This window comes from Halichoeres trimaculatus, unplaced genomic scaffold, assembly GCF_033239565.1.
Source record: "Halichoeres trimaculatus isolate MK-OKI-2021-1 unplaced genomic scaffold, fHalTri1.1 fHalTri1_scaffold_23, whole genome shotgun sequence".
Classification (NCBI taxonomy): domain Eukaryota; kingdom Metazoa; phylum Chordata; class Actinopteri; order Labriformes; family Labridae; genus Halichoeres; species Halichoeres trimaculatus.
Genome location: NW_027437201.1, coordinates 4480829 through 4506042, shown reverse-complemented (window position 1 = coordinate 4506042; position 25214 = coordinate 4480829). Strand labels below are relative to the sequence as shown.

At 40.2% G+C, this 25214-nt stretch overlaps 3 protein-coding genes across 6 annotated transcripts in view; 1 reads left to right on the top strand and 2 right to left on the bottom strand.

The window, feature by feature from the left end:
- Nucleotides 1-900: 900 nt before the first annotated feature.
- On the bottom strand, nucleotides 901-3236 carry lrrc20 (leucine rich repeat containing 20). Of its 2 annotated transcripts, none has more exons than XM_074663703.1 (5): nucleotides 3132-3236; nucleotides 2055-2137; nucleotides 1650-1799; nucleotides 1392-1559; nucleotides 901-1298 (listed from the first exon to the last, which is right to left on the bottom strand). In XM_074663703.1, the coding sequence occupies exons 1-5, from the start codon at nucleotides 3143-3145 to the stop codon at nucleotides 1162-1164; spliced, it is 552 nt and encodes a 183-aa protein (XP_074519804.1). In that variant the 5' UTR covers nucleotides 3146-3236; the 3' UTR covers nucleotides 901-1161. The 2 variants fall into 2 exon arrangements, with proteins under 2 accessions (XP_074519804.1, XP_074519805.1); XM_074663704.1 differs by having other exon boundaries at nucleotides 2938-3194.
- Nucleotides 3237-4101: 865 nt separating this feature from the next.
- Nucleotides 4102-7488, bottom strand: ndr2 (nodal-related 2). The gene is made up of 3 exons (XM_074663724.1): nucleotides 7224-7488; nucleotides 4580-5352; nucleotides 4102-4414 (listed from the first exon to the last, which is right to left on the bottom strand). Exons 1-3 carry the CDS (start codon nucleotides 7486-7488, stop codon nucleotides 4262-4264), a joined length of 1191 nt encoding a protein of 396 aa, XP_074519825.1. The 3' UTR covers nucleotides 4102-4261.
- A 1204-nt stretch (nucleotides 7489-8692) lies between these two features.
- Nucleotides 8693-25214, top strand: part of pald1a (phosphatase domain containing paladin 1a) — an 89281-nt gene continuing 72759 nt past the window's right edge. The window contains exon 1 of one of the 3 annotated variants that reach the window (XM_074663258.1): nucleotides 8693-8902. Coding sequence is in view for 1 of the 3 variants with exons in the window: in XM_074663257.1 (XP_074519358.1) it covers nucleotides 22842-22903 (62 nt within the window). In the remaining 2 variants the exon portion in view is untranslated. Of the gene's footprint in view, nucleotides 8903-14291; nucleotides 14673-22746; nucleotides 22904-25214 lie in introns of those variants that run through there. The other 2 variants (XM_074663259.1, XM_074663257.1) reach the window with 2 other exon arrangements.

The window sequence follows — 25214 nt, the reverse complement described above, 5'->3', positions numbered from 1 at the left end:
CCAGAGTTATGAAGTCAGCCATGAGCCTTTCAGTTGCCTGTTAGCTTTTGACATTTGAAATTCTCAGTATTTTTTACAAAGAGTTGTTGTGATATGTTTCTGTGATGAAAGTTGAAATTCTATTCTGAAGCTGAAGTTATACTGATGTATGCTAACTGCTAGCATATCAATGCAGTTTCCCATATATCTTAGCATCAAGCTTGCGCTATTTTGTTATTTTGGTAAATAAGGGGATTTATACCATTTTGAATGTACTAAATATTAATCTCCTGGGAGAGAGTAATGTACATTTCTTTATAAAGTCAGTTCTTCAGTAAAACTTCAAGCTGAAAATCCTGAATTAGAGTATTCTTGGGAAACGTTATCTATCTGCTAAGCTAGGATAGCTGCAGCAGACTCGTTGACGTAAGGCCCGGCGGCTCCGGCACAATGTAAAGAATTGATAAGGGATTCATTAAGCACAAAGGCTAACGATATCGATGGATTGAAACATTTCTCATCGGTTCTCAACAGGAACGGGTTTTCAATTCCCATCCCTAGCAATCACAAGAACTAAACCATCTTGCTACTCCAGATTTAGCTTCTACCTCTACAAACCCATCACAAGGCTGCTGGGAAAAAATTTAACGTTCTCCTCTGTTCCACTTGTGGCTGTTTTGACCATTTATCATCATCAGTGTCCAGACTATAGGGGGTCATCCTGACCTACTCCTGACTTCACCATCTCATTGAGTACAGAAATAAAGGATAGAGTCTAATCATTTTCTAAAATTTTAAAATAAATTATTAATAAATTATCATTTACTCAAAACAGTCCCCCCAGATTAAAATAGTTTCAGAAATGACTCACAAAACTTACACAAACAACACCACACTACATAAGTTCCAGCACTCCTTTATTGAAAGGTACTTTTTAAACTATAAAAAGTAATAAATATTTATGTAACTACATGTCAAAAGGCAAAGGAAGATTGACATCTCCTCCCAAACAACCATTTTTTAAATACCTGGATCAAAAATGACACCATCCCATCTCATGTAAACAAGATTTTCTATACATACCAGCATTTTAAGTACTACTTTTTCCTCATCGCTCAGATGCGTAAACAAAAGTACTTAAAGGCACACAGCATGCGGTCTGTAGATGATCAAAGTTGTATTTTAGGACTCTGTTGTCATCAATACATCATATGTGTGGGGTGATTGCAGAGCAGCCTGAGTGTTCGAGTCCAAAGGGTTTGACTTCACATTGAGCCACTTCAGTGCAGGCATGTTAGACAACTTCTCCACTGGTAACTCTGGAGGAGAAACAGAAGAAGGATACACTCAAATTAAGTCTTAACATTATACAATCAAATGTGTTATATCAGTGTTTTTATGTTTGTTTTTACCTGTGATGCTATTTCCCTCCAGGTTAATCCTCTCTAGTGTGGCTATTTCAGTCAGCTTATCAGGGAAGCTGGAGAGGCTGTTGTTTGCCAGATTGATGCTGGTTAAGTGTGACATTTCTCCAACTTTTTCAGGAAGTTTGGTGAGGACGTTGCCGTGCAGATCCAGTTCTGCAAAGTATTTCCAGACATGAGCAAAATAAAAAATGAATGTTGTTTCACTACCACAAATGAATCCTCCTGTTTTGTGCTACTTATTACCTCTCAGTTGGGTGAAGGTGGTGAAGAACTTATTAGAAACAGCCTTCATCTCATTGTCAGCCAATGAAATGACTTGAATGTTCTCTGTGACACTTCTCAGGACCTTGAACACACCATCGGGGAAAGAGATGAGCTTGCAGTTTGACAAATCTGCAGGGTAGGAGAACAGGAGGATGAGACTATGAAGCACAAACCGAGCAGTGAGTGTTTAATATATTTACAGGAGAATTTATCACATTTTAACATGATCAGATAACATCCACAAATATATTTGTGGTCATTTGTGCAAGCTTCTGTCACCACCTAGTGGTTAAATTTGATACTGCAAGATCCAAAGTTTCAAATCAGAGCATTTCATTCATGTCCTGGCTTGATGAAAGAAAAAGGTAATGACTGGAGTCTTACCTAAACTGTTCTTCCCTTCCTCCACAGTTGCATTGATTCTTCGGGCCACATTTGCAACAGCCTCTGCCATTTCGCTTTTCGAACTGTCCCGAAGAAAGAAAATCTATTATTCAACATTTTTGTTAGAATATAAGAGGTATTATCTTAAATGTCGCTTAAAAGTTAATAATTCCATATAATTATTATTATTATTATCATTATTATTATCATTACACATGCATGCAGCCACACATTTATCACACTTGCTGGGCTGAATAAATTAGTGCTTCATTTATTTCTAGCCGTGGTTTCCTTGTCCTTGTTCTATTTATAACATTACCTAAAAGGATGATTAATGACTATGAGTTATTGATTGAAGGGATGAGTCATACAGTTATGTAGACAACAAAGGCGGAAGTAAGTAACTCGGGAGGTGTAATGCATTTTTTCATGACCAAAGTAGCAAGAAAACCATGCAAAACGGCCCATTTGAAGCTATGATTATATCTTTAAAGCTTTCAAGGTGAAATAACTATCAAAGTAATTATTTTTGAAGTTACCATAAAAACTGAAGTGAACCCAAGATAAATTCAGGCATTTTGATAACACAGAGGAAGACATACATAACTGTGTAGTACTGTATTAAAGAGGAAAAAATGTAAATCCACCCATCATTAGCCTTTGTTCAATTGGTGACAGTAGAAAGTGTCAATATTTATAACGGCGACTGTTGCATCAATAACCTTTGGATTACATTCATGACATAACAATGCCATTATACCAAGTCATAATTAAATATGCTTATCACTGCCATTAAATGCCTACCCAGTTATAAACAGCACGTTGAATACACAGCCACTTTTTCATATTTGTTGGATTTAAAACACGCCAAGAGGCTACTTACCCAAACTAGCAGTTAACACAGAGCTAACACAGCTTAACAGCTGCCAGAGTTAGCAGGCTAGCCAGCGGTAGCTACAACAGCTGAACAGTCAAATTTGGTGAGTATATTTTTAGCCCCCAGGAAAGAAGCTCCACTCATTGGGAAAGAAAGACCCAGCACCAGCACCAAATACTGAAAAGTTGGCTCAAACTTACGTTGTTTCTGACATGGTTGCTTTTGCTAAGGCACAAGCTAGGCGACTGGCAGAAAGCCGGTAGGAAATATTAATAACACACAACTTCCTCGGCTTCACTGCTGCGCTGACAAGGTGCAGAGGGTGACGCAGATTTAATTACGCAGTGAGTTATTAAAGAACCAATAAATACGCTAATAAATACGCTTATAAAGCAGTAATAGGTTCAAAAATAAAATATACCATTCACTCCCCAAGGTAATGACCAAAAGCTGTTTTGTTTGTCACCTTTTCACACGAATCCTGTTTTTAAGGTAAAATAATGAATTTTTAAAGTGGTCTTACCCCAGAGCCTTTGTGGACTATTTCCAGTTTGACCACCACCGTGGTCATGAAAGCAGATAATTCCTGGTTAGTCAGTGTATTTTCAAAGGACCTGAACACAATGAGAATAGTTTACCTTTGTTGCAACTAACTGACACTTTACAGTATTTGCTGGATATTCCCTGTGGCCCACACAATGCAGGGTTTTGTTGTCGGGGTGACTTTGACCATGAGTCACTGGGGATGACTGAAGCACTCTAAAACTAGAAAAGTCTACCTGGTTTAGTGGTATGTGGTCTTTTAAACATACACAAAATATACATGTAATAAGTAAATGTAAAAATAATTTAAATGAGGATGTCATTGTGTTTCATGAAGATGTGAGCAGCTTGTTTTGTGGCTATTACCTCACAAATACATACTGCTTTGAGAATGCAGTGCAAGTAGATGAGCCACACATCAAAACGCATAATTACATAAATACATTTTTATTATATACAATAAATATACATTGATGTACAGTGACACAAATGGCAGTATACATAAACAGTGCTGGGATATACATAACATTGTCGTTTCATGCTTACATTGATATCATTGATAAGAGGAATAAAGTTGTGTATTAGGTTGTGGTATAGTTGAGTTTGTATTACAGCACATCAGTCCTCTCTTTACAAACCAGAGCTCACATCACAGTTTAGAATCCCATTTTTGCACAGTGATTCATTATAAAATCACAGTGCACAGTAACAAATATTAAAGAGCTTTCTTTTTTCAGTCTAGCTAAGTGTATCCTTGGTTTCTTCAGGTTGCTTCAGCAGGTTGAGGTCACTGGCAGCCGCACTCATCCACAATCATGTCCTCGTGATGTCGAAGGAGCATCTCTCCGTTCTCGTAGTACAGCATGCTTAACGGGCTCATTTTGGTCGGGGCGCAGCAGGGCGAGGCCACTCTGTCAGGGTGGTAGTGTTTCAGTAAACTCTGAAAAGACAAAGGAGAAGATGAAGATTTTAGTCTCAAAAGTAAATGATGTAACACAAATTTGAATAAATTCTTATTCTGCACCAAATCTATCTGTTTTATTTTGGTCTATATTTGGCTCCTCCTCCCTTCCCAGCCAAACAAGGTTTTGACTTTGATACTCACTTGCATGTAAGCATGATTTGTTGGATTCAGCTCCTCTCCCAGGGGACCCGGGCAGGTCCCCTCACAGCGGTAAGCGTTGTATCTCTTTGGAAAGATGATCCAGGACCCCCAGCCTATCTGATTAAAGTCCACATGCAGGTCCACCCTACGACAGAGCGTTTTTTCACTCCCTCTCTTGGTCGCCTGTGGGCTCCTCACTGTTTGTTCTCTCTGGCCTCGCTTGCTCCTTCGCCTCTTTGGCCTGCGGGCCCTTTTGATTTCAGCAGGGGACAAGAACTTGGATTGTTCAGCTGTGTGCAGTAAGCTCGCTTTGACCTTGGAGTTTTCATCAGAACCCGTGTGTGAGAAGACAACCAGCAAGGCCCGGTCACTCACATCTTGCTCTCTTCTGGCGTTCGCCACATTGAGAGGCTGCTCAGGAAGCGTCAGGCCTCTCTTTGTCTGTAATGCTTTTCTTCTCCTTGACACTCTCTTGTGGCGAATCCTGGCTGTTGATTTGTGCCTCAGCCAGCTCAGCAGAGGTGTCGTCATGTTGAACACTTTCCAGCTCTGAGATGAAGTGAGGACCAGTGAAGATTCAGTGAGCAGCCCCACCAGCTGCTGCTCCTGGCAGCTCTTGTGTGAATGGCAGGCCTGGTGATAGACCTCCACGGTGATGTTGGAGGCACTGTGAGGAAGTCTGATTCTCAGCTCTGCTGCCTGGATCTGTCTGTCAGCTAGCAGGGCATGGAGGTCAAAGGTCACTGTCCAATGCCTCTGTGTGTAGGTCAAACCTGATGGAGTGAAAAGAGAAAGATCAACATAAGTAGAATGTATTATATTATATCACAGTTTGTCACAATTTGGAATAACACATCAAATTTAATATGAAGGCCATAGGTATAATATAAAGATATATAAATATGAAAAATATTTTAAATATAATATATTTTTATTTTGAATATAAAATATATATTTGATATAAAGGTCATCCTAAATTTCCCTTTGGGATAAATAAAGTATTTTTCATTTCATTTCATTTCCTAGAGCTGTATATACTCTGTGACAGTCCAAAATTAATGAGCCTCAAAAAAAAAAAAAAAAAAAAAAAAAAAAAAAAAAATCTACCTGCTTTAGAAATAAAACACCAGACCATACAATAAAAATGAACTTGATCTGAAGCCTTGAAGTATTTTTTGGAACTTTGTCTAGACAGCATCCAGGGATATGGTGGTAATATCAAGTAAAAACAAATGACCAATGCAAAAAAAGAGCCAACTATTCAGTCATAGTAAAATGTAGCAGTCATTTAATGTTCTATGAAGTTATTCCATGTATTTTAATGTAAACTTAAATATCTCTTAGATTTAATTTCTGATTGTTTAGGAACTGAAAAGCCAAAATTTGGCAAAAGTATGTATATAAATTCTACTATGGATAAAAACAAGATTGTGCAAGCTATGACAAAACATCCTACCCATCCCACCAACACCATGTGATGTTTTTGTGAAAATTTGGTGATGACATTTTCATAAATATACACTGTAAAAAAAAAACAGTTAAATTTCTAGTTTTGCTTAATTTAAGATGATAATCTAAAATTTATTTGGGGGACATTTTTACATGAGTTGAGATAATGTAAATATTGCAATATCAGAACATTTATATGGCTTGGGGTTTAACAGATGCTTAATTGTAAGTGACTCTTGCTAACTTTTTTTACAGTGTAAAAGTGAGTGTAGAAAAAATTGAATGGGCCAAACCTCTGATTCAGCAAAATTAATTGCAAGGAGGATAAAACTCCCCTCTGATAACTTTCATGACTCAGTGATCAATGCTTGTGAAGGATGGAATTTGCAGCACAACAATCCAACCATTGTTCCGCAGTAAGCAAACCTGCACTGCGCCCACATGTGTGAAGAGCACCATTGTGATTCAAAGAACAGGTGTGGTTCAAATTAATCTGCGGGATTAAAGCATGTTAAACATTCCACTTGTGTGCTGTCCAGTGCATTGGCCCATTCAGCTTCTCCTGTTGATCAAAAGTGCAAACCGTGCTCGGTAATAATCCACTCAAGCCAAACACCACAGCCGAAACCCATCGTTTAACACGTCCCTGCGTGTCCCCCTGGCTTCTGCATATCCTCAGTCAAACAAATAGGTAATAACTCTGACACCTAGCAGCGATGTGGAATTAACTTCAGCAGCAGGGAGGGCCGCGCTCTTGTTGGCTGCTTGTGCCATTAAATCCCGAGCTCTAATCTAATCAAGCCAAGTGTGAAAGAAGAACTAAGGGAAGTTGTTGATTTGAGCTGACAAGAGATTTGTATTGGGGGACGTCTGGCGAGGTATCTAATCAACATCACCTATTTAAGGAAGAGGAGGTTTGCTTTGAGAATTAGACAGAAAAGCGGCCTTTTCACACGCTGATCCCAGCATGGTTATTCAGATACTTGAGCTGGATGTGGATTCTGAGTCTCTGAGGTCGTCTGGCACGCAGCTTTGACAGGACAAGACCTCGGACACAGAAGAGCTAACATTCTACATGGCTTTGCAGATCATCAGAGCAAAACACATCATCATACGTTAAACATTTATCCACAATCCTGTCCCTCATGACCCACTCAATACAAATTTCTAGGGGAAGAAATCAACAAATTCTTACTTTTAGCCATCACACTCTTCACTGTGTCTGCTTGCTTCACTGCGACTTTCTCCATAGTATCCAAAGGCTTGGAAAAGTTCGCCCTGAAGTTCCTGTACAGATGCATCATGTAGGTAGGCAGGTGATATCCTGTTCCTCGGTCCATGAGAGAAAACCGCTGCAGAGACCTCATGTAAACTCCATCTTTGGTCTTCTGGACCCCGCTGACCACCAGCACAAGCAGAGATGCGTGCAGCGCAAGAGCCCGGAGTCCCAATGAGCGCATGTTTCGGACCGGTTAATGACAAATTCCTCTACTGGGAGATTAGGGGTGTCTTATATACCCTCACCCACCCCCTTTCATGTTTAACAAGTAGCTGAGAACATTAAAGGAAATCTACTACTGGGAGATTAGGGGTGTCTTATATACCCTCACCCACCCCCTTTTATGTTTAACAAGTAGCTGAGGACATTGATGAAAATTGACATGCGTCCTCAAGACTTGTTACCTGACAGCTCATCACCCATTCCGTTGGTAATGAGGCGCCTGGGTGCTTGTTTACAAGGAGTAAAACTCTTTGTTTGCACCATGTTCTCTGGCCTTCTGCAGTCCATTCCCCATCCTTGGATTAATTGTTCCACTTATTTGGCTAACACTAATTGTTAGGCTTTCCCAAAGTGTAATGTAGTCTCTTGAGTACAGTCTGAACTGAAAAGAATAGAGAAGCCCACTTTAATGAAACCTTTCCGAAATTAACATAAAAACAGATCGTCAGGAAAAGACACGACTTTAAGATTTTCTTCGGATTTTGGGCTTATGCCAGAGCCAAAATCAAAATGCAGCATGAATTTATGAAGAAATAGGCCTATGTCAGAATATCGAGTAAAAAGTGAATCAAGAGGCCATTATCAAATACAATAACTTTAACAATATAACTGACTGGAATGAATGAAAATGGCCAGGAAAGCAATATTATGTCTGATATAGTGCAATATAACAAAAAAGTTGATATTGAAGCTATGTATTTAAAGAATTAAAGCTAATCACAGGGGAAAAAAACTGATTGTGGCCCAGTTGTACTTTAGTTGGATAATTGATGTTTTTTTGGTCTAAATTTACTATCTACAATCATCAGCTGACTTATTTAATATTTTGAAATGTTATTTGCTTAGAGTATAACATATTTGGAAATTCATACATTCTTAAGTACTTTTAAAACTCACACATTTTATATAACAGAGTAATCTTCATTGAAGTCAATAAATGATTTTTTAAATATATTTTATCGTGTCGTTTAATTTTTTTTACATATTTTATCTGTTTGAATTCTTTTAAGACCCCTTAATTTATCCTTTTTAATCGGAAAATAAATATTTAGCCTGAAACTGATTAATAGTTTAATAATAGTGATGTTTTGTTGACGATTTTTGGTGTTTTGAGAAACTTGCAAGAAATCACCCGAGGATGACCAGATGCCGCGCATGCGCCTTGCGTCTGCATCCACATAGCGAAAACCCTTTCCTCGTAAATTTCTCGAGAAAGACAAAAAAAAAAGATCAATGGACGCTTCTTCTCTTGCAGCATAAACTGACGGCTCTGCATCTCGCTCTTCTCCCCCCGCACCGGGAAACTCGAAGCTCTGAAAAACGAGTCTTTTTTTCTGGTTTGGAAGGTTTTTCACCCACCGTGTGCTGAAATGGTGAGTTTAAACTTTACGGCTCTTGTTGCACGAGCCAGGGTTGCTTTAAAGTTAAACTTGCACGCGGTTCCCGAAAGCCAAGACGCTTTACGGCTCAGAATCACTTTGTTAGTTGTTACCTTTATTATGTAACAGAAAACACGTTGAGCAGAGAAGGATATTCTCGAAGTGTTTGGTGTGGTTGGTGAGGTTGGTGATGGGGTATACATGTGCTTGGCACCCCCCACATCTCCATGCCTGCGCTGTATTGTGCACTGAATCGAGCTGGGGATTTGGGCACAAGCAGATAGTCCTGAGCTATGGAACAACAAGTAAAGGTTGACCTGCATCTGCTCATCATTTTCAGGCAGTTTCATGGAATAAATTATTATTATAGTTTTGGATTCTTTGTCAAAACTTAACAAATTCTCTGTTTACTGATACAAGCAAAGTATTTGCACAATTCTCTACACTTGAATACAATTCACACCAAATAATTTTGACATAAAGTAGATCTAAAGACAGGAGTCTACCATCTTGCATTGGTAACACTGATAGTGAACAAATTACTGTCTTCCAAAAACTTCACCTTGTTGTACATTATGATACACATGACCAGAAAATGGTGAAAGAAAGCCAGTAAAGATCAATATTATTTAGTCCAAAAGTCAGTATACTCTGAAAAAATAAAAATAAAAAAAAATAAATATATATATATATACAACATCCCCAGTAAAGCTATTTTATAGCCAACATAAACAACAGTTTTTTGCTTATAGAAAGTACATCTATCTGAATAAATTATAAAATGAAAATTTTGAGTGAAAAATCTGCTAAATAATCATCTGTTCTGTAGTAAAGACAAGCATCCGTGACCTGTGCCGAGACATGTCGTAATATGAGTAAGAGAAGTCTACAGAGGATAGTTAGACAAAGCACATGAGCCTCTTTGATGTACGGCAGCCCCCGGTCTTTGTTTGATTTGGCATGTGCAGCTGGGATCAGCCTCCTCCATTCATATCACTTTACCTCACATCCTGAGGGGAAGACAGAAACCGGCAGATCAAACCATCAACACCACAATTAATCAGGAGTGAGAGCATGATACTCCTATTAGATGATTGGGCTATTTATTCAGGGTTGGCTATGATAATGAAGATGAAATGTTGCTCTTACTGAGGCTAACTTGAAAGGTCCTGTATTTTCTCTGTTGTTGCGATACACTCTTTATGAGTCACTGGTTGGAAACTTACATCTTTAGGTTTGGACTTTCTTTGCTTCACCCATCCACAAAACTTATATACCCTAGAAAATATAAGACATAATGAATCCCATTAATTATTTAGAAGTTTTTATTATTTCAAACAACTTTTACAACATAATTTTTAAGTAGTGTCAAGTCACAGTTTAATGCCAGGGCTGGGATTAAATTGATTTGACAATATAGATCGTTGTAAGACAAAATTGCCACATCACTTCCACCTAATAAGGATAATAATACAACAATCTGACTCAAGCTATCACAGCTGCAGAACTCCTGTTATTGGTCATCATCACTTTACCTTTAATTTACCTTTACCTTTTATTATGGATCAGTTGGCCGATCAATCTGTGCCGATTTCCTTAATTTTGGAGGATCAGTGATCAGTGATCGGCCCACCCTTACATATGAAACTGATATTATATGGTCTGACAGCCAGCCATTGTTGCTTTTTGCTCTGAGACCTAAAACTCAGGACACTTCATTGGTTAAGTTGGAACATTGAAGGTATATGCTGTCAGTTATAAGAAATAAAAAATAGAAATCTGTATCGGCGGGTTAGGCTTTCTAAAGATCGGTGATCGGCCAGAAAATTGTGAATGGTGCACCCCTAATAGTCATGTATTGCACCATATCGTAATGTACCATCAAGAAGAAAAAATATGAGACAATGCTGAAGTGCTAAAATCTGCTGTTTCTCCAGTGTCCACTTGAGGCTTGTTTAGGAAGTACTGGAAGTCACATACACACCAAGACAAAAAAAGCTGTTTACACTAGAGCCCGACCGATAGGGGATTTTTGGGGCCGATGCCGATACCGATACTGTGGAGACTCAAAACCCACTTCCAAAATGGCAGCGCCAGCTGATTTGCTTGAAAAAATAACTTTCAGAAAGTGACGGGTGATGTTGGGGAAGCTATGTCGATTTATTATACAATCCATGCGTACCATATTAAATTGCAACATGTTGTATCATATCATAACATGTTGTATCATGTTGTCTCGCATCCTGTCATCTCCCATTGTAGGGGTGGCCAACCAGTCAGAAACCAAGAGCCACAAAAATGACCTTGGTAATACGGAGAGCCATGTCACACATGGGGTCTTACCAACGTACTTCCTCTCACACAAAAAATGAAATGACATAGAATGAAAATCAATACGTTTTCAATTTTCAAAGCGAGATTAATTGTGCTTGTTAGTGGGTTAAAATTTGTACTAGAGAAGAGAAACTGAAACTTAAGTATCAATCTGTACACCCAAACATTGAGCAACACTGAACCCAACGTTGGCATCAGTATATCAATATTTTAGATTGATTGGCACACCACTCCCCATAACTTTATAAGTACATTTTCATGAATGGATCGAAGAGCTGCACACCGAAAGGCAAAGAGCCATATGTGGCTCACGAGCCAGGTTGGCCACCCCTGTCCTAGTGTATTATCTCATATCATACCCTATTGTATTGTGGCTTATCGAGGTGTCGGGTTATCATGATAAGTATCCCACAGAATTCCATCGTGCCAAATCATATTGCACCATATTGCATCACACCATCATCATTTGTAACTATATCATATCCGACTGTTTTGTGTCAAACCATCTTGAATGGCATCATACCGCACAATGTTGCACTGTGTCTCTCATCATACTGTACCACACACCATAATGTTGCACTGTGTTGTATTGCATCAGATATCAAACCTGCAACTCTCACCCCTAAAAAAAACTATTTAACTTCCAACAAAGTTTACATTAGTTCCTCATTTTAAAATCTTCAGTCAAATACAGTCTCGATTTGTACTGTTTTTCTTTTTTATTCAAATAAGTTCTCTTTCAAATGTTGGGACAATTTTCAAATATTGCATCAAAATTTGTCCACAAGGCTGAGTGCAATGTACAGTTTTTACCACAAGGTGTCACATTTCATCACTGGACCCAGGCAGGAATTTAACAGGCCTTAAATGATGTCTCTTTGGCATTAAATCTATCCAGAGGGATCAAGGTTGCTTGTATATTTGTAACTGAACAGAAGACACTGAGTTGTTCTCCAAAATGAAAAGGTGAGATCAGCCCTCCAAATGACTGTGAGTTTGTTATCGATGCTGAACCTCAGCTGAACTTTAGCTGAGGTTAAACTCTTTCCTTTACTGCCTCCTCCTTTCCTGTTGCTATAAGAAGAGCTCAACACATCTGCTTTTTCACGAGGTTAGACGAACACCAGGTCTGAGGAAGGGTTCAGACTGGACAGGTGATGTTCACCACATGCTCTTTTTTCCAGTATTAAGCATTTTTCCATCATTAAGCAGAGGAAGAGATCCATCACAGAACATCCTCTCACTTTAAATCATGCTCTCTTTTATCGCTGTGAAATACAGATATGCAAGGAAGTGAAAATTTCCAGTGATATGACAACTTCCTCTTTCTCAATGTTCAGTCTTGATGTTACAAAACCCCCATACGACAATTAACCACATGTGACGACTGCAAACTCATTGGATTGATTCATTCTGGTTCTTCTGAGGTTTGTGTCTGAGCTGATGAAGGTTCCTTTTTCTTGTTTCATATTCATGATGTGGCAACAGCCTCAGAGTCTCTGGGCTGGAGCTGCTGCAGGAAGGAAGGAACAGGTGTGGCAGCTTTAGATTTGACATCCATATCTTGAAAGAACTGCCCGTTACTTTTGCAAACGGGTTGAACTTTGACTTTTCTCTTTACAAACTGTTGATTAGACATCATTTAGTTTAAAAAAAAGATCCTTGTGCGGTCACTTGTGAGACAGTCTTGATGCTCTTTGTTGTTCTTCACACTCAGTGATATTTTATCTAAAAAAGGTGTTTTATGACTGAACAGAGTTGGCTTTGTGTTTCTTTACAGCAGGGGTCTGCAACCTGTGGCTCTGGAGCCTTATGTGGCTCTTTGACTCCTTTGCAGTGGCTCCTAGTAGCTTTAAAAATATAATTAAAATAAATGTCTTTTAATATTTTTCTTACAGATGGTATTAATGATATTGTATGTATTAAGTAAAAACATAATATACATTTTTTTTACTAAAAATGAATGACCTCGAAACAAAGCTTTTAATTTTTTGTGATTTTTTTTGCAGTTTTTTTTTATTTTTTTTTTTCATTTCAATTTTTGACATTTTTGCAAATTAAGAAAAAGAGTTTTGAAGATTTCACTTTTTTAAAATAAAAATCCCTTTTTTTTTTGCAATTTTAGAAAGTTTTTACAAGTTTTGGAACTTAAGCAAAATTTTGAAATTGCATTATTTCGTTTTTTTTTTTTTGCAAATTTATGACATTTCTGCATTTTTTGTGAATTTTGCACGTTTTTAACTTACATTTTTTTATTTTTCAAATTTAAGATTTTTTTTTTTAAATTGCCAACTTACTGAAATTTCATACATTTTGCAAATTTATAAAATGTATGACTCTACAAATTTCTCTGTTTTTCTTAAATTGGCAAATTTATTACAAATAAAAAACTAAGAAATAACATGTGCAAATTTATAAACACCAAAATGTCTTTATTAGATAATTATTCACCTGATTATACACTTTTTTGTCTTAATGTGAAGATAAAGTAGATTTTGCGGCTCTCGAATGACTTTTATCCAGGTGAGCTGAGGCAAAACAGCTCTTTGGAGAGAAAAGGTTGCAGACCCCTGCTTTACAGGCTATAACAGGACACTGACTGCACCTTTAGGGTTACGACCACAAGAGTTAGAGCACACATCCTTCTGCAGCTGACCCTGGAGCTTAAATCCAAGTATTTGCCCAGCTGTAAGCTTGTTTACCTTTAACATGGCACGTGTTAACCGCTAATGAATGGAGTAATTAGAGCATCGTAGTGAATTAGGCTTATGTGATGTCTCTGATTGCCCGCCTCCCTCCTGGCTGCTCCGTGTTACATCACAGACCTGTGCAGGTTAGCAGCTGCGGCTAATCATGAGAAGTTTGATAAGTGAAGGTTTAATTTCTGTGTTTAAAGGTCTGCCATGTGTGGGAGGCTCTGTGCTGCCGGGAGGCTCCCGCTAGTGATTGAACCGGGTGATGAGTAAGCCTCTCAGGTTCCGCCTCCACATCCTCTTTACACATCCTCACACACACACACACACACATCCACAAATCCTGGCATGAGTGAGCAGTATTGCACCTCATGCACAGGGAGGAGATGCACGCTAAAAAGTAGCAAGACGCAGAGCTGGAGATCGAGCTGAGCTGCCCCCCTCTTCCTCCTCCTCCTCCTCCTCCTGCTGCTGAGATTCTGTTTGGGATCTGTCCCCACTGAAGGACACCCTCATTGACTTGCTTTATTTGGACGTCTCAATGAAGCGAGACCGCCGCCTGCTGTAGTGTGACCACAGATCAGAGAGGAAGGGGAAGCAGAGAGGATGTCTAATTGAGAGCGGTTACTGCCTACAGGAGCGCTGTCATTTTTGGATTCTGTACACGCGCAGTTCTCTATTTGTTGTTGCGTTCCTTGAGCACCTCTCAGATGGAGGACTGATCAGCTGAATGTCAGGTACAGTTCTGATTCTTCTGTTGACATTTGAGTCTTGCTGTGGGCTTGTGGTCGCAAACATGTCACCGGTTTGGCTGCAGAAAGGAAGTAAAACTCGTTGTCTAAATATCACTTCAGAATCCAGTCGTGATTGCTATCTGAGATTTTAAACAAAGCGATGCAACCGTTTCAAACTAAAACACCTTTTCCGTCATGCTGCCTCCTTTTTTTTTGCAGGGTTACACATTCTTCTTATCCCCAGTCATGTTTGATATCCACATAGCTACACGGATTACATTCTCCCTGGCATGTGATGCCTTTAGTCTCTCCTCTGAAGTGTTTATCAGCTCTCATTCCTGCAACCAGACGACCTGCTCCTTGTTTGACAGGATTCTAGCCTCCTACGCCAACTTCTAAAACCTAACCGCCAAGTCAGGATGTGTTTGCACACAGGAACAAGTTCAGCACTTCAGTCTGATTGGCAAGCGCAACGAAAAACACGCTAACAAGCTGGTGTGAGCTCTGTCCGTGTGGAGGATCTTTTTGAAATGCTGTCAGTTGGCAGGCTGATGCTGACAGAATAGCTTGGTCGAGCAGGAAAGCCACATTTCTACAGCCTTGGATTCATGAGGGGATACGGGTGCCAGCGCAAATTGAAATAAATTACAGACAGGGGTTTAAAAATAAGTTTGCGCTCTCTCTTTTTAGCAGCTCAGTGTGATGAAAGCAAGAATGTTGGAGGGTAAAGGTCATTCATGTGATTTATGTCGTTTTCTCAGCAGTAGCATAGTTTGTCTCCAGGACTCCCAGTAGGTTTGGCTGCTTGAATCTGGGGTAAAGAGCTTTACAGTCAGTTGGGTTTTTTTTTTATGGAAGCCCCAAGCTGAAATACATTCAGACATTTGATTTACTTAGTTTCCTTCAAAACATTAGTTGTTGTTTTTTTAAGTCATGAGACCTCACCCAAATGAAAGATGATCATAGTGGCAGCATGGCATGTGGTGGTCTAGCCTATCATGATGACCAAGCCATTATAGTTTCGAACATTGCGAGAAAATGATCTGTAGACGTGCCAAACCAGCATTTTAGTTTTACCCTAATCTGAAAAATTTAACTCATTGATCGGCACTTTGATTATAAGTTGTTCGAACAAACTATTCATGCATCTATGATTGTAGATCTGTAATGTCAGTCATATACTGTAGTTGTTTTTATAACTGTAGTCAGGGATGGGTACCTTTCACATTTGGTACTGATTCCCAGTACCTGACAACCTGTGCTCAATGGTACCAATTTTTGGTACTTTTTTGTGTTTATGTGGTAAAAATATCAATTTGTTTGATAATAAAATATGTGTTTTTCAATTTACATATTTATTCTTCAATATATATAACCTTGTAATGCTGTGTTCATGTCCAGCATGGAAAATTGCCTACTCTTCCACTCCCTCACAGTCACAATGATGCATTTAGGTACCTCAACATGGTGCCTTTTGGTTTTGCGTGAATCGATACCCAGTACTTTTGACAGAATTCACTCGATACCTATAAAAGTACAGAATTCAATACCCATCCCAAACTGTAGTGCCGTAGTGTAATGCTGTAATTCGAGATAAGTTGTAATTTTCAAATATTCATGTAATTGTAAGAATGTTCAAATGATTTTTTTGAAAAAAACAAAAAATGTGACCATTGTTTTAACTTGTCCTCAGTTGTAATATGACAAAACCGCCACATGGGGAGTGATTTTTGCCATTACATAACACCAAAACATTGCTAGGTAAAACTAGCACAAATACTTCATCTAAATCCTTTCGTATATCATATTTAACTAGCTTACAATAATTTTCATAGCCATTTAAAAGTTTTTGATTTCCTCATGTCCTCAAGGGAGTACTCAAATAATTGAAGCACAGTTAGCAGCAACTAGCTCCTGATAGTGTTTTTGCCTGAAGTGCCCATTGCTTGCTGTAATGCTCTACTACCTGTATGTAAACAGGATGGACGACGGTTTCTTTTAGCACAGCTTAGTTGGGCAGGATTTTAATCTAGTAAATGAAAATATAATTTACACTTGTCACAACCCTTAAATGTTTCTCAAGGTTGTCCTAGTGCTATTATGGTGTACAACCCAGATGTAAACAAGCGCAGATGATGTCTCCTAGTGCAAGGCAATTCAGCAGCATTCAGGCTCTGCTCATCTGGGCTGCAGAGATATGAAGAAAAGTTTTGTTAAGTTTATGATTAAAGCAAAACTGATGGAAGGAAATGTGTGGATGTATGTCTGCTCTGGGCTTCCGTAGTTTTCCAGTGGTCTGTCTTGCAGTGCAGAAACTGTTCAGATTTGAGAATTGCATCCTTCAACAATGCTGCTTCCTTTTCACCACAGTTTCTACAAACTGAACATCAGAGCTGCAAGTCCACACGGTCTAACAATGAGGAGTTTTTTTTTAACCCCTCATTGGAAACAAATATGATTTTTCTGTGGAGGAAGACGCTGAGCTCATTTCCGTGTGGCGCCAATATTTAACTCAGGAACTTGTGATGTCCTGTGGAATCAGGCTTGTGTGCAGCCCTTTGCCCTCATTGGTGGAATATGTATACAGCTGCGAGGAGGAAGTTGCAGAGAGTACAACTAAGCACTTCCTGGCAAGGTGTGCTTACACTTCCTCTGTTGGGGTGTGTGTGAGTGTGGGTTGTATTGAATGGTTGGGGGTTCCAGTTTCCTGTGATGAGTGAGAGACTCTGGGACATTGTGTCATTGTTTTTTTGAATAAGATTACGTGACATTGAAGCATCTTTTGGCGTTTATGAATCGAGTTGAAGTGTCTTTTGCAATCTTGCAGTTTTTTTTCTCTTTCGGTTTTCATGAGCTGAACACACATGAATTAATTTGGCTTGTTTGCCTCTATAATTCTGTGGTTTTGTGCAGCCCTCAGGCCCTCAGACTCCACATTAGCAGACTGAATGAGTGGCCGCCATGGAGACCAGAAATACCCAGGGTCCTTGAGAAAGATGAGCGTTGTTGCCAAGTGAGCAAGTTGCATTTTAATCCTAGTGGTTTCAACCGCAACATGCACCTCTCTCTTCTCCATCTCGGTATAAGAAGCGGGGTTGAAATATTCCCTCAGTGTTGCAAAATGATCCTCATCTCTCCTCGTGAACCCCAGCATCTCCTGTGAATGAAGAGCGCCCTGCATCCTTCCTCAGCGGCCACCAACAGATGCATCCTGCAGCTGCACGCTCCTTCCTGTCTGCGCTCAGGCTGCTTTTGTCTGAAGACGTTGCTACAGCAAAGTTGAGACACCGGCTGAATTTAAAATAGGGCAGCCCTGAATGGAGCAACGCCGGTTGGCTGGCAGAGGATTGCAATTTCCTCGGCCGTTTTCTTACCGTGCAATCAGAGAATTTCAAATGAGTGACTCCTCTCTGTCCTTTTTGATTGTTGTCTAAATAAATCCCACTTTGCATTGTTGTTTTATTGGCCTCTTAAGCAGTGTGACGCTTTTCTAGTAGTCATGTGGGATAAACAGCCTTTCTGATGACTTGCCTTGATTGGATCTCCAGGAGGATGTTTATGACTGAGGGCTATTTCTACTCAGGCCTCCGCCCCGGCTGCCTGCCTGCTCTGCACCAGGCCTGCCCATGAAATCACAGAGTGTCAGACAAGCTAGCAGAGACTCTCGTATCAGAGTGTGTGTGCACCATGGTCGTACGGCAGAGGTGACAGCCTGTAAGGTAAGAATGAGGGTTTTGCAGTAGAGCAGTGCAGCGTTACTGAGGTTTTATTATCATTTGACGCTGATGAAAGAGCAGCCACTTTCAGGAAGTGCCCGTTAGCTCTCTCTACAAACATCACATGGTACAAGTCATATGAAGTTCCAGTGTGGATGAGAACATTTGGAGGGCCTGTTGTCAGAGTGTTTTATAGCCTTCAACGCAGCCACATAGGAACATGCACATTATGATGCATGACTGTGGTGGTGGGTAAAGGAAACCTACTGATTAAATGTCCTTAAAGTGACAGCGATTGAAAAAGGCTCTGCTGGGTAGATGCCCTTCACTCCGAGGAATGAACTGACTCTATGCTTTGTTTTCAGTCTGAATGAAGAGGATAAAAGTCATCATATATCTTTGCTCCACATTAAATGTAACGTTTTTGGTTGATAAGTGCAGAAGACCAACAATAAGGCCGCAACTTTGTAGTTCATTCAGATTATTTCTAGCCAATTCGGGTCGAGCCAGTGGGCTTAAATTGACCGAAATCACTCATCACCTGATGACTCATTGGGTTTCACAAACTGTGGAACATAATCGCGCAGTGGTCTGACGTTACATTAGTGGTTAGGTCATGAAGAAAAAGCCTATTTGGCAATTTAGGACAGGAGGCAAAGAAGTGTGTTAGGGCTGCAGCTATCGAATATTTTAGTATTCGAGTATTCTACTGAAAATCCCATCCATTAATCGAGTAATCGGATAAAATATATTTTTGTTTAGTTAAAGAGCAGTTATTTTTCAAATGAAAATTTTTCTCTCTAAGAAATAGAATTTTCTGATACAGCATGTCAATAAGAGCACTTGCTTTGGTAGCTCCAAAATTTGTAAACACACTTTGACACATTTTTTTGTGCCTTGTACATCTCATCAAATGTTGCGGACCCAAAAGGCACCCGTTTAGTAGAATGACCCGTTCGTCTCCAAACTCCAGAAAAGAAGCTAGATTTGTTGCTAGTTGCTATTTTGTATATAATAAATATATAAATACCACTCTTTGATCTTTTTTTAAATTAAACGATTCCTTGAGGCGAAGAAAATTACTCGAGTATTTTTTGTAATCGAGTACCTCGGATCATTCATGGAATGGTTTCAGCTCTATAGTGTGTCAAATTTCTGACATGTTTTTCCACACTGATTTTAAAAGGTCAGTTTTCATTTAAAGAGGGCATTTGGTCGTCGATAAACAATTGTAACATGGTCACATTTACAAGTAGGCATCAGAATCAATCTATTAAAGTCGCCATCTCATTTTCTGTTTCAGTTGTTGTGCAGTCACCTGCCACTAGCTAGGCCTGTAACTCCAGATAACAATTGCCAATGTGCTACAATGCTCTACTACCTGGATGTAAACAAACACTGACATCTCACAGTGTCGCACAGTTTGGCAGTACTTTGATGTTGAACATAGGCTGTATCTGGTTGAACAGGGATATTACAACTCCAGGGGGGCAACGTGTAACTGGTGCAGACACGTAGATGTAAACATGCTAGTGGTGCTAGCTCTGCTGACATTAGCCATACTGGGAAAACCAAACTTATACTGTTTAGCCACAGACTCTGATATTGCTCATTTCCCAGTTTTGGCTAGTTGGTCATTTTCTTACCTTAACTAGTCAGACATTATATTTCTGTTTAAACAACTAAGAAATAAGTTATTTTGTAGCATCCCTGGTTTTTATAAGTTTTTTTTTTGGCTTTATCCTTTTTCAATGGTTTAAAGGAAACTCTGCTTGGGAATAAGTGTGTTTACCCCCAAGACTAGCAAAGGGAATATTAAGTCATCACACCATGTATAGGTCTTATTCAAATATATTTATTGTTTAGCTAGAATTTGATTGAATTTTGCATAATCACCAGGGATTTAAATAGCAGTCTATAGAAACAAAAAAATAACTTGATCAATGTAAAATTATCTAAAACCAAAAAAGTATAAAATGAATTGCTTGTTTAAGATGTCAGTCACAGAGCCGTCAGCAGTAACCAGCCATCATCTGAAGATGCTAAGTGATAAAAGCTTCTGGCAAAGAACATGGTTTACAAAAATCCAGTTGAAAGTAGTGGTGGAAGCATTGTGTCTCTGCCCACTACCGGTGGACAAAGACACAGCATGTTCAGACATGTCCTGTAAGGGCGCTTATTCATCTGTTTAAAGTGATACTCCGGGATGGAACAAGTTGGGTCCTATCACAAGGTTTAGGGCAGAAATTACCCCTACAGCAGTGATTTCGTGCAGCAGAAGCCCAGGGCGCTCACACCAAACTGCCCCTCCCTGCTCCTCTGCCGGTTTCCTCTGCACTCAGACGGGGCCATTTTTTACTTGACCAAAAACACAAATAAACGGACTCCCACCGAAAAAATCTGATATCGGTCTGCATTCACGCTTATGAGAACCCCGTCCTGGCAGACTACCTGCGTTTGTTTGTATCTGACACGCCGCGCGTGCTGACTCATACACTAAGTGGCAAGCGCCTTGTAGCCAGTCGTGGTTTTGCAGCGGAGGTAGCACCGTTTTACGACACTATGAGAACTAGAACCTTATTTAGCGGTGTTTTTGTGTGAAAGTAACATGCTGAAAATTCTCTAAATAAAGTGTGAATGCAGACCCATATCAGATTTTTTCAGTGGGAGTCCGTTTATTTGTGTTTTTGGTCAAGTAAAAAATGGCCCCGTCTGAGTGCAGAGGAAATCGGCAGAGGAGCAGGGAGGGGGTGTTTGGTGCGTGCGCTCTGGGCTTCTGCTCCACAAAATCACTGCTGTAGGGGTAATTTCTGCCCTAAACCTTGTGATAAGACCCAACTTGTTCCATCCAGGAGTATCACTTTAAGGCCCCGTTTACACGACGCCGAAAACGGTCGATTCCGCAAACATTTCTTTGCGTTTTGGCCTTCTGTTTAGACGAGACCACGTTGCGTTTTCAGTGAAAACGCAAACTTTTGAAAACGCTCCCCAGAGTGGAAAGATCTGAATCCGCTCCTCCATCCAGCTTCGTGTAAACACAGAGCGGAGCGTCTCAGGGTGAAACGCTGACGTCACCGCATGCGCACTCGCAGTTTCAGGTAAAGGCTCCGCGCTCAGCCACATTTCCAGTTGAACCAGTAGTTGGCGGTAATGCGCGTTATGGTTGGATTGCCGACCGTCTCACACAACAAAACGGCAGAAAAAGAAAAAACAGAAGAGGAGACTTCTCCTCCTGGAGTCGTATGAACGCGGATCGTTTTCACGCCGTCCTCATGTAACCGCGGGTGGCTTTTGAAAACGCAAAGGAAGAATCGTTGCGGGAGTCTCCGTGTAAACGGGGCCTAAAATTGGTCTCAATTCAACAGTAGACAGTAAGTTACACAGAGGCTTCACTAGCCTTTTCTCAGCTGTATGAGTCAGAAAAAGATGCTAATAATTGTTTATTGATTTGATACTGAAAACAAGCCAGGTTTGATTTTTTTATAACACAAAGACATGATGGTGAATATTTGGTAATAGTAAAAGTGCTAGTTAGTCAGGTCTGTTCTCATGAGGCGGAAAAAACAACTTGAAAATTTGTTTTTTTTTTGTTAAGCAGAGGTTGAATAAACCAGTTATTTATCCTGCATTACTGGAATTAAGGAAGTATAAACTAGTTGTATTTCGTAACACAGCGTTGTAGGATTTTTTGCACCAAAGGAAACTTTGGATTGGTTTGTTTGCTACACTTAAATCAAGATACAGCATCTGTTGTATCTAATGAAGAGTTGTCTTGCTACCATAAATATGGGTAGGTGTGTGTGTGTGTTCTGCCTCCTTTTGCTCTCCATACTTTTTCTTGCACACTCCAGAGTAAGCTGACTAATGAATGATGGGCACTGCTAAGAAACCCCCCCAAAAAACAATTCACAACTAAAAATTCACCCCCCTGTGTGCACTATTTTCATGTAGAATCTGTACAAGAGACTGAAAACGCAAGTGATACATCCTCACATCTGGGAAGCTTTTTTATTGATGACTGATTGTTTTACATTTTATTAGTAACAAAAACTTGAGTGATATTTCCAGCGTGTTTCTTTCTAGTGGTGACTGTAAGTACAAGAGTCAACTGTACTGTCTCTGTGCGCAGCCTGTCCCTGTGAAAGCAAGCTGAACTTTAGCCATCTGGCTGCCAGATGTACCACTACTTCCCCCGGTCCCCTCCACAGAGACTTGAGTCTCTCGTATGAATCCACTACTCGACATCAGTCAGCAGATAGGACGAGTGCGAGGAGGACGCTTTATGTCTGCTCAGAGCCCCTGAACTTTTTCTTTTCCGCTCGGTGCCAAGCAGCCAGGCATTGTGAGCTCCCTCAAGGGGTGTTTCCCACCAGCCGGGGAGGGGGATAAGGGGTAATCTAAAAGAGGACGATTTCTTTTTTGGATGTGATGCCAAGTTCTCACACTCCTTTGGACCATGGCGGAAAACAAGCAGCAAAGAAAAGGATCCCGGAGTTCAGATCGCTCCTCATCCCAAACGTAAGATGTGAATTTTGTCAGATTTTATCAGAGTGGAGTTTTCCTTGCTGTTGTTTTTCTTGTGGTTGTCCCTGAATCAAGGCAAGAGATGCTTTTAGTATGTGGTGAGGGCTTAAATAGAATTGGCAGCTGGAGCACAGTTTTCTTGAAAACTTAGCTTCCTTTTAAGGAACTTTTCCAGAAGATTTTGTTCCTTTTTCTTCCTCGATCCTCACTCTGTAAAAACATTCAGACATCGCCTCTGTATTTCCAAACCATGCCACTGGACAAAACAGCCAGCACATCATTATTTCTGCTCTCCCGTTGCGCTTATTAAAAGAGAATCCCCTCTACCAAATCAAAGCGTCTGAGTAAAAGGTTGACCTGCCCACTCAGATCCAGACTCAACAAAGGAGAGAGTGGCGGTGACTCAGCCGGCACTTCTCTCCCCACAGAGCCTCCTTGCTGAATGAAAGTCGGCTTTATTCTGAGCTGGAGATCACACGGAGGTGCTGTGAGCCCAGCCCGCCCTGCTGTCCCCTCTCAGCTGTGTCACATCAAGTTCATTTTGATGTAGCAGCTGCAGTGGTACACTGTCTATCACCGTGACATACTTTTTTTTTTTAACCACTTTTCCTTGATCCCTCCGTTGCTTCCTGATCAGCTCCATGCGACACGTGACACCCTGCTTGTTGAGCTTGTGGGGCTCATTTGTTTATAGCAGAGCTCTCTACAAAGCTAACTGTTTACTCAAAGAGGAGGAGGTTTGCTTGAAACCTGTGGCTGGCTCGCTTTGGGGGTCTGAGTGCTTTGTATCAAATATAAATACTGCCTCCCGCTCCACTCTTATCCTCACATTTAAAGCACTGGGATGAAATTAATGGTTATCATCTTTTAAGGGCTGACTTCATCAAATAGGAATGTTCTGAGCTCATTGGCTCAACTTTTGTATCATCGTTTAAAGAGTCACAAATCAGCTCCTGCTTTAATGTGATTTATCAGAGCCTAAACTTGCCATATGTTGGACACAGGCATTAAAGATGTTCCTTCTTTTCTATTCTTCAGTAACAGCTGGAGAGAGCCACATCATCGACATAAATCAACTAGCCACTAATAAGCTTGAACCTGTAGCCTCTGTATGAGGGGTGCAGGCCTTTATTGTGAAGCCAAACTAGCGCTGTTAAATGCTATTTTCAACATAGGAATCTGTATTAGTCAGATTTCATTTGTTGTATCTCTACCTGTTGCTGTTTGTCTTGCTAAGACCAAGATATGAGGAGTGATATCCCTTACATATAAATTTAGAGCTAGCACTAGCACCCTGTTAGCTTACCACAACAAAGAGATTCATACCAATTTTTCCACACAAGCTGTTCTGATCTTCATTTGTCTACTCTTTTGGAATTGGTAAAAGTACAGTACCCACTTTAGTACCCCCATCTAGATATATGCCTGATTGTAATCCACACTTAAAAACAAGATTAATAGCGCCAATACAGGTAATTTCTTCTACTTAGCTTTCTGATCAGGTCGAACAGGACCGGATTGAGTTACGACACGTCAAAGTCTCTATGACAACACCACGCTGGCTGATGAAGTTTAGTAATGAGAAGAGAGATCTGTGTTTTTCTCTGCTGAAACAATTTCTGTGATTAATCTTGTAGTGATGGTCAACACAGGAGCCTAACTGTCAGACAGAAAAAGGACAAAAGGGCAGGAGAAAACTAATAGAATAGAACTTTATTGTCATTGTAACAAGTACAACGAAATTGAAGTCACAGCAGCAATCAAGAAAACAAAAGTAAGAAAGTGTATAGAAAGTGCAAAAAGGTCCATAAGAAAATAGATGATGCCACCACCTCCACAGGGTCCAGGACTGAGCTTCTTCAGCAGTCTGTTCAGTCTCTGTCTCCTGGATCCTGTCTGCTCAAAGCAGGTGAAGCTCTTCCAATGTGGCGTTGGTGTCTGATGTTAGCTCCGTTAGCCATGTTTGTTGATAGCATGATGCTACTCTGCCCTCTGGTATTCCCCTGTGTTGCTGGGTTAGCATGGCTAGCTCCTTCATCTTGTTGGAGATAAATCTTGCGTTCCCAATAAAGATGGATGGAAGGACAGGTCAGTGTCGTCACTTCTTAGCTCTCACCTGAGAACCAGCACGTCGTCCTCACCTCCTTCTCCTCACCTTGTGGAAAACATCAGGCCTTACACCAGTTAGCATTGACATGCTACAGGCTGCTAACAGCTGAGTTCACATGTAAACAATGCAACCATGGTTACATGTAGGATCTCCAGACAAACACAGGAGAAAAAGTAGTAAAAATATCACTGAAGC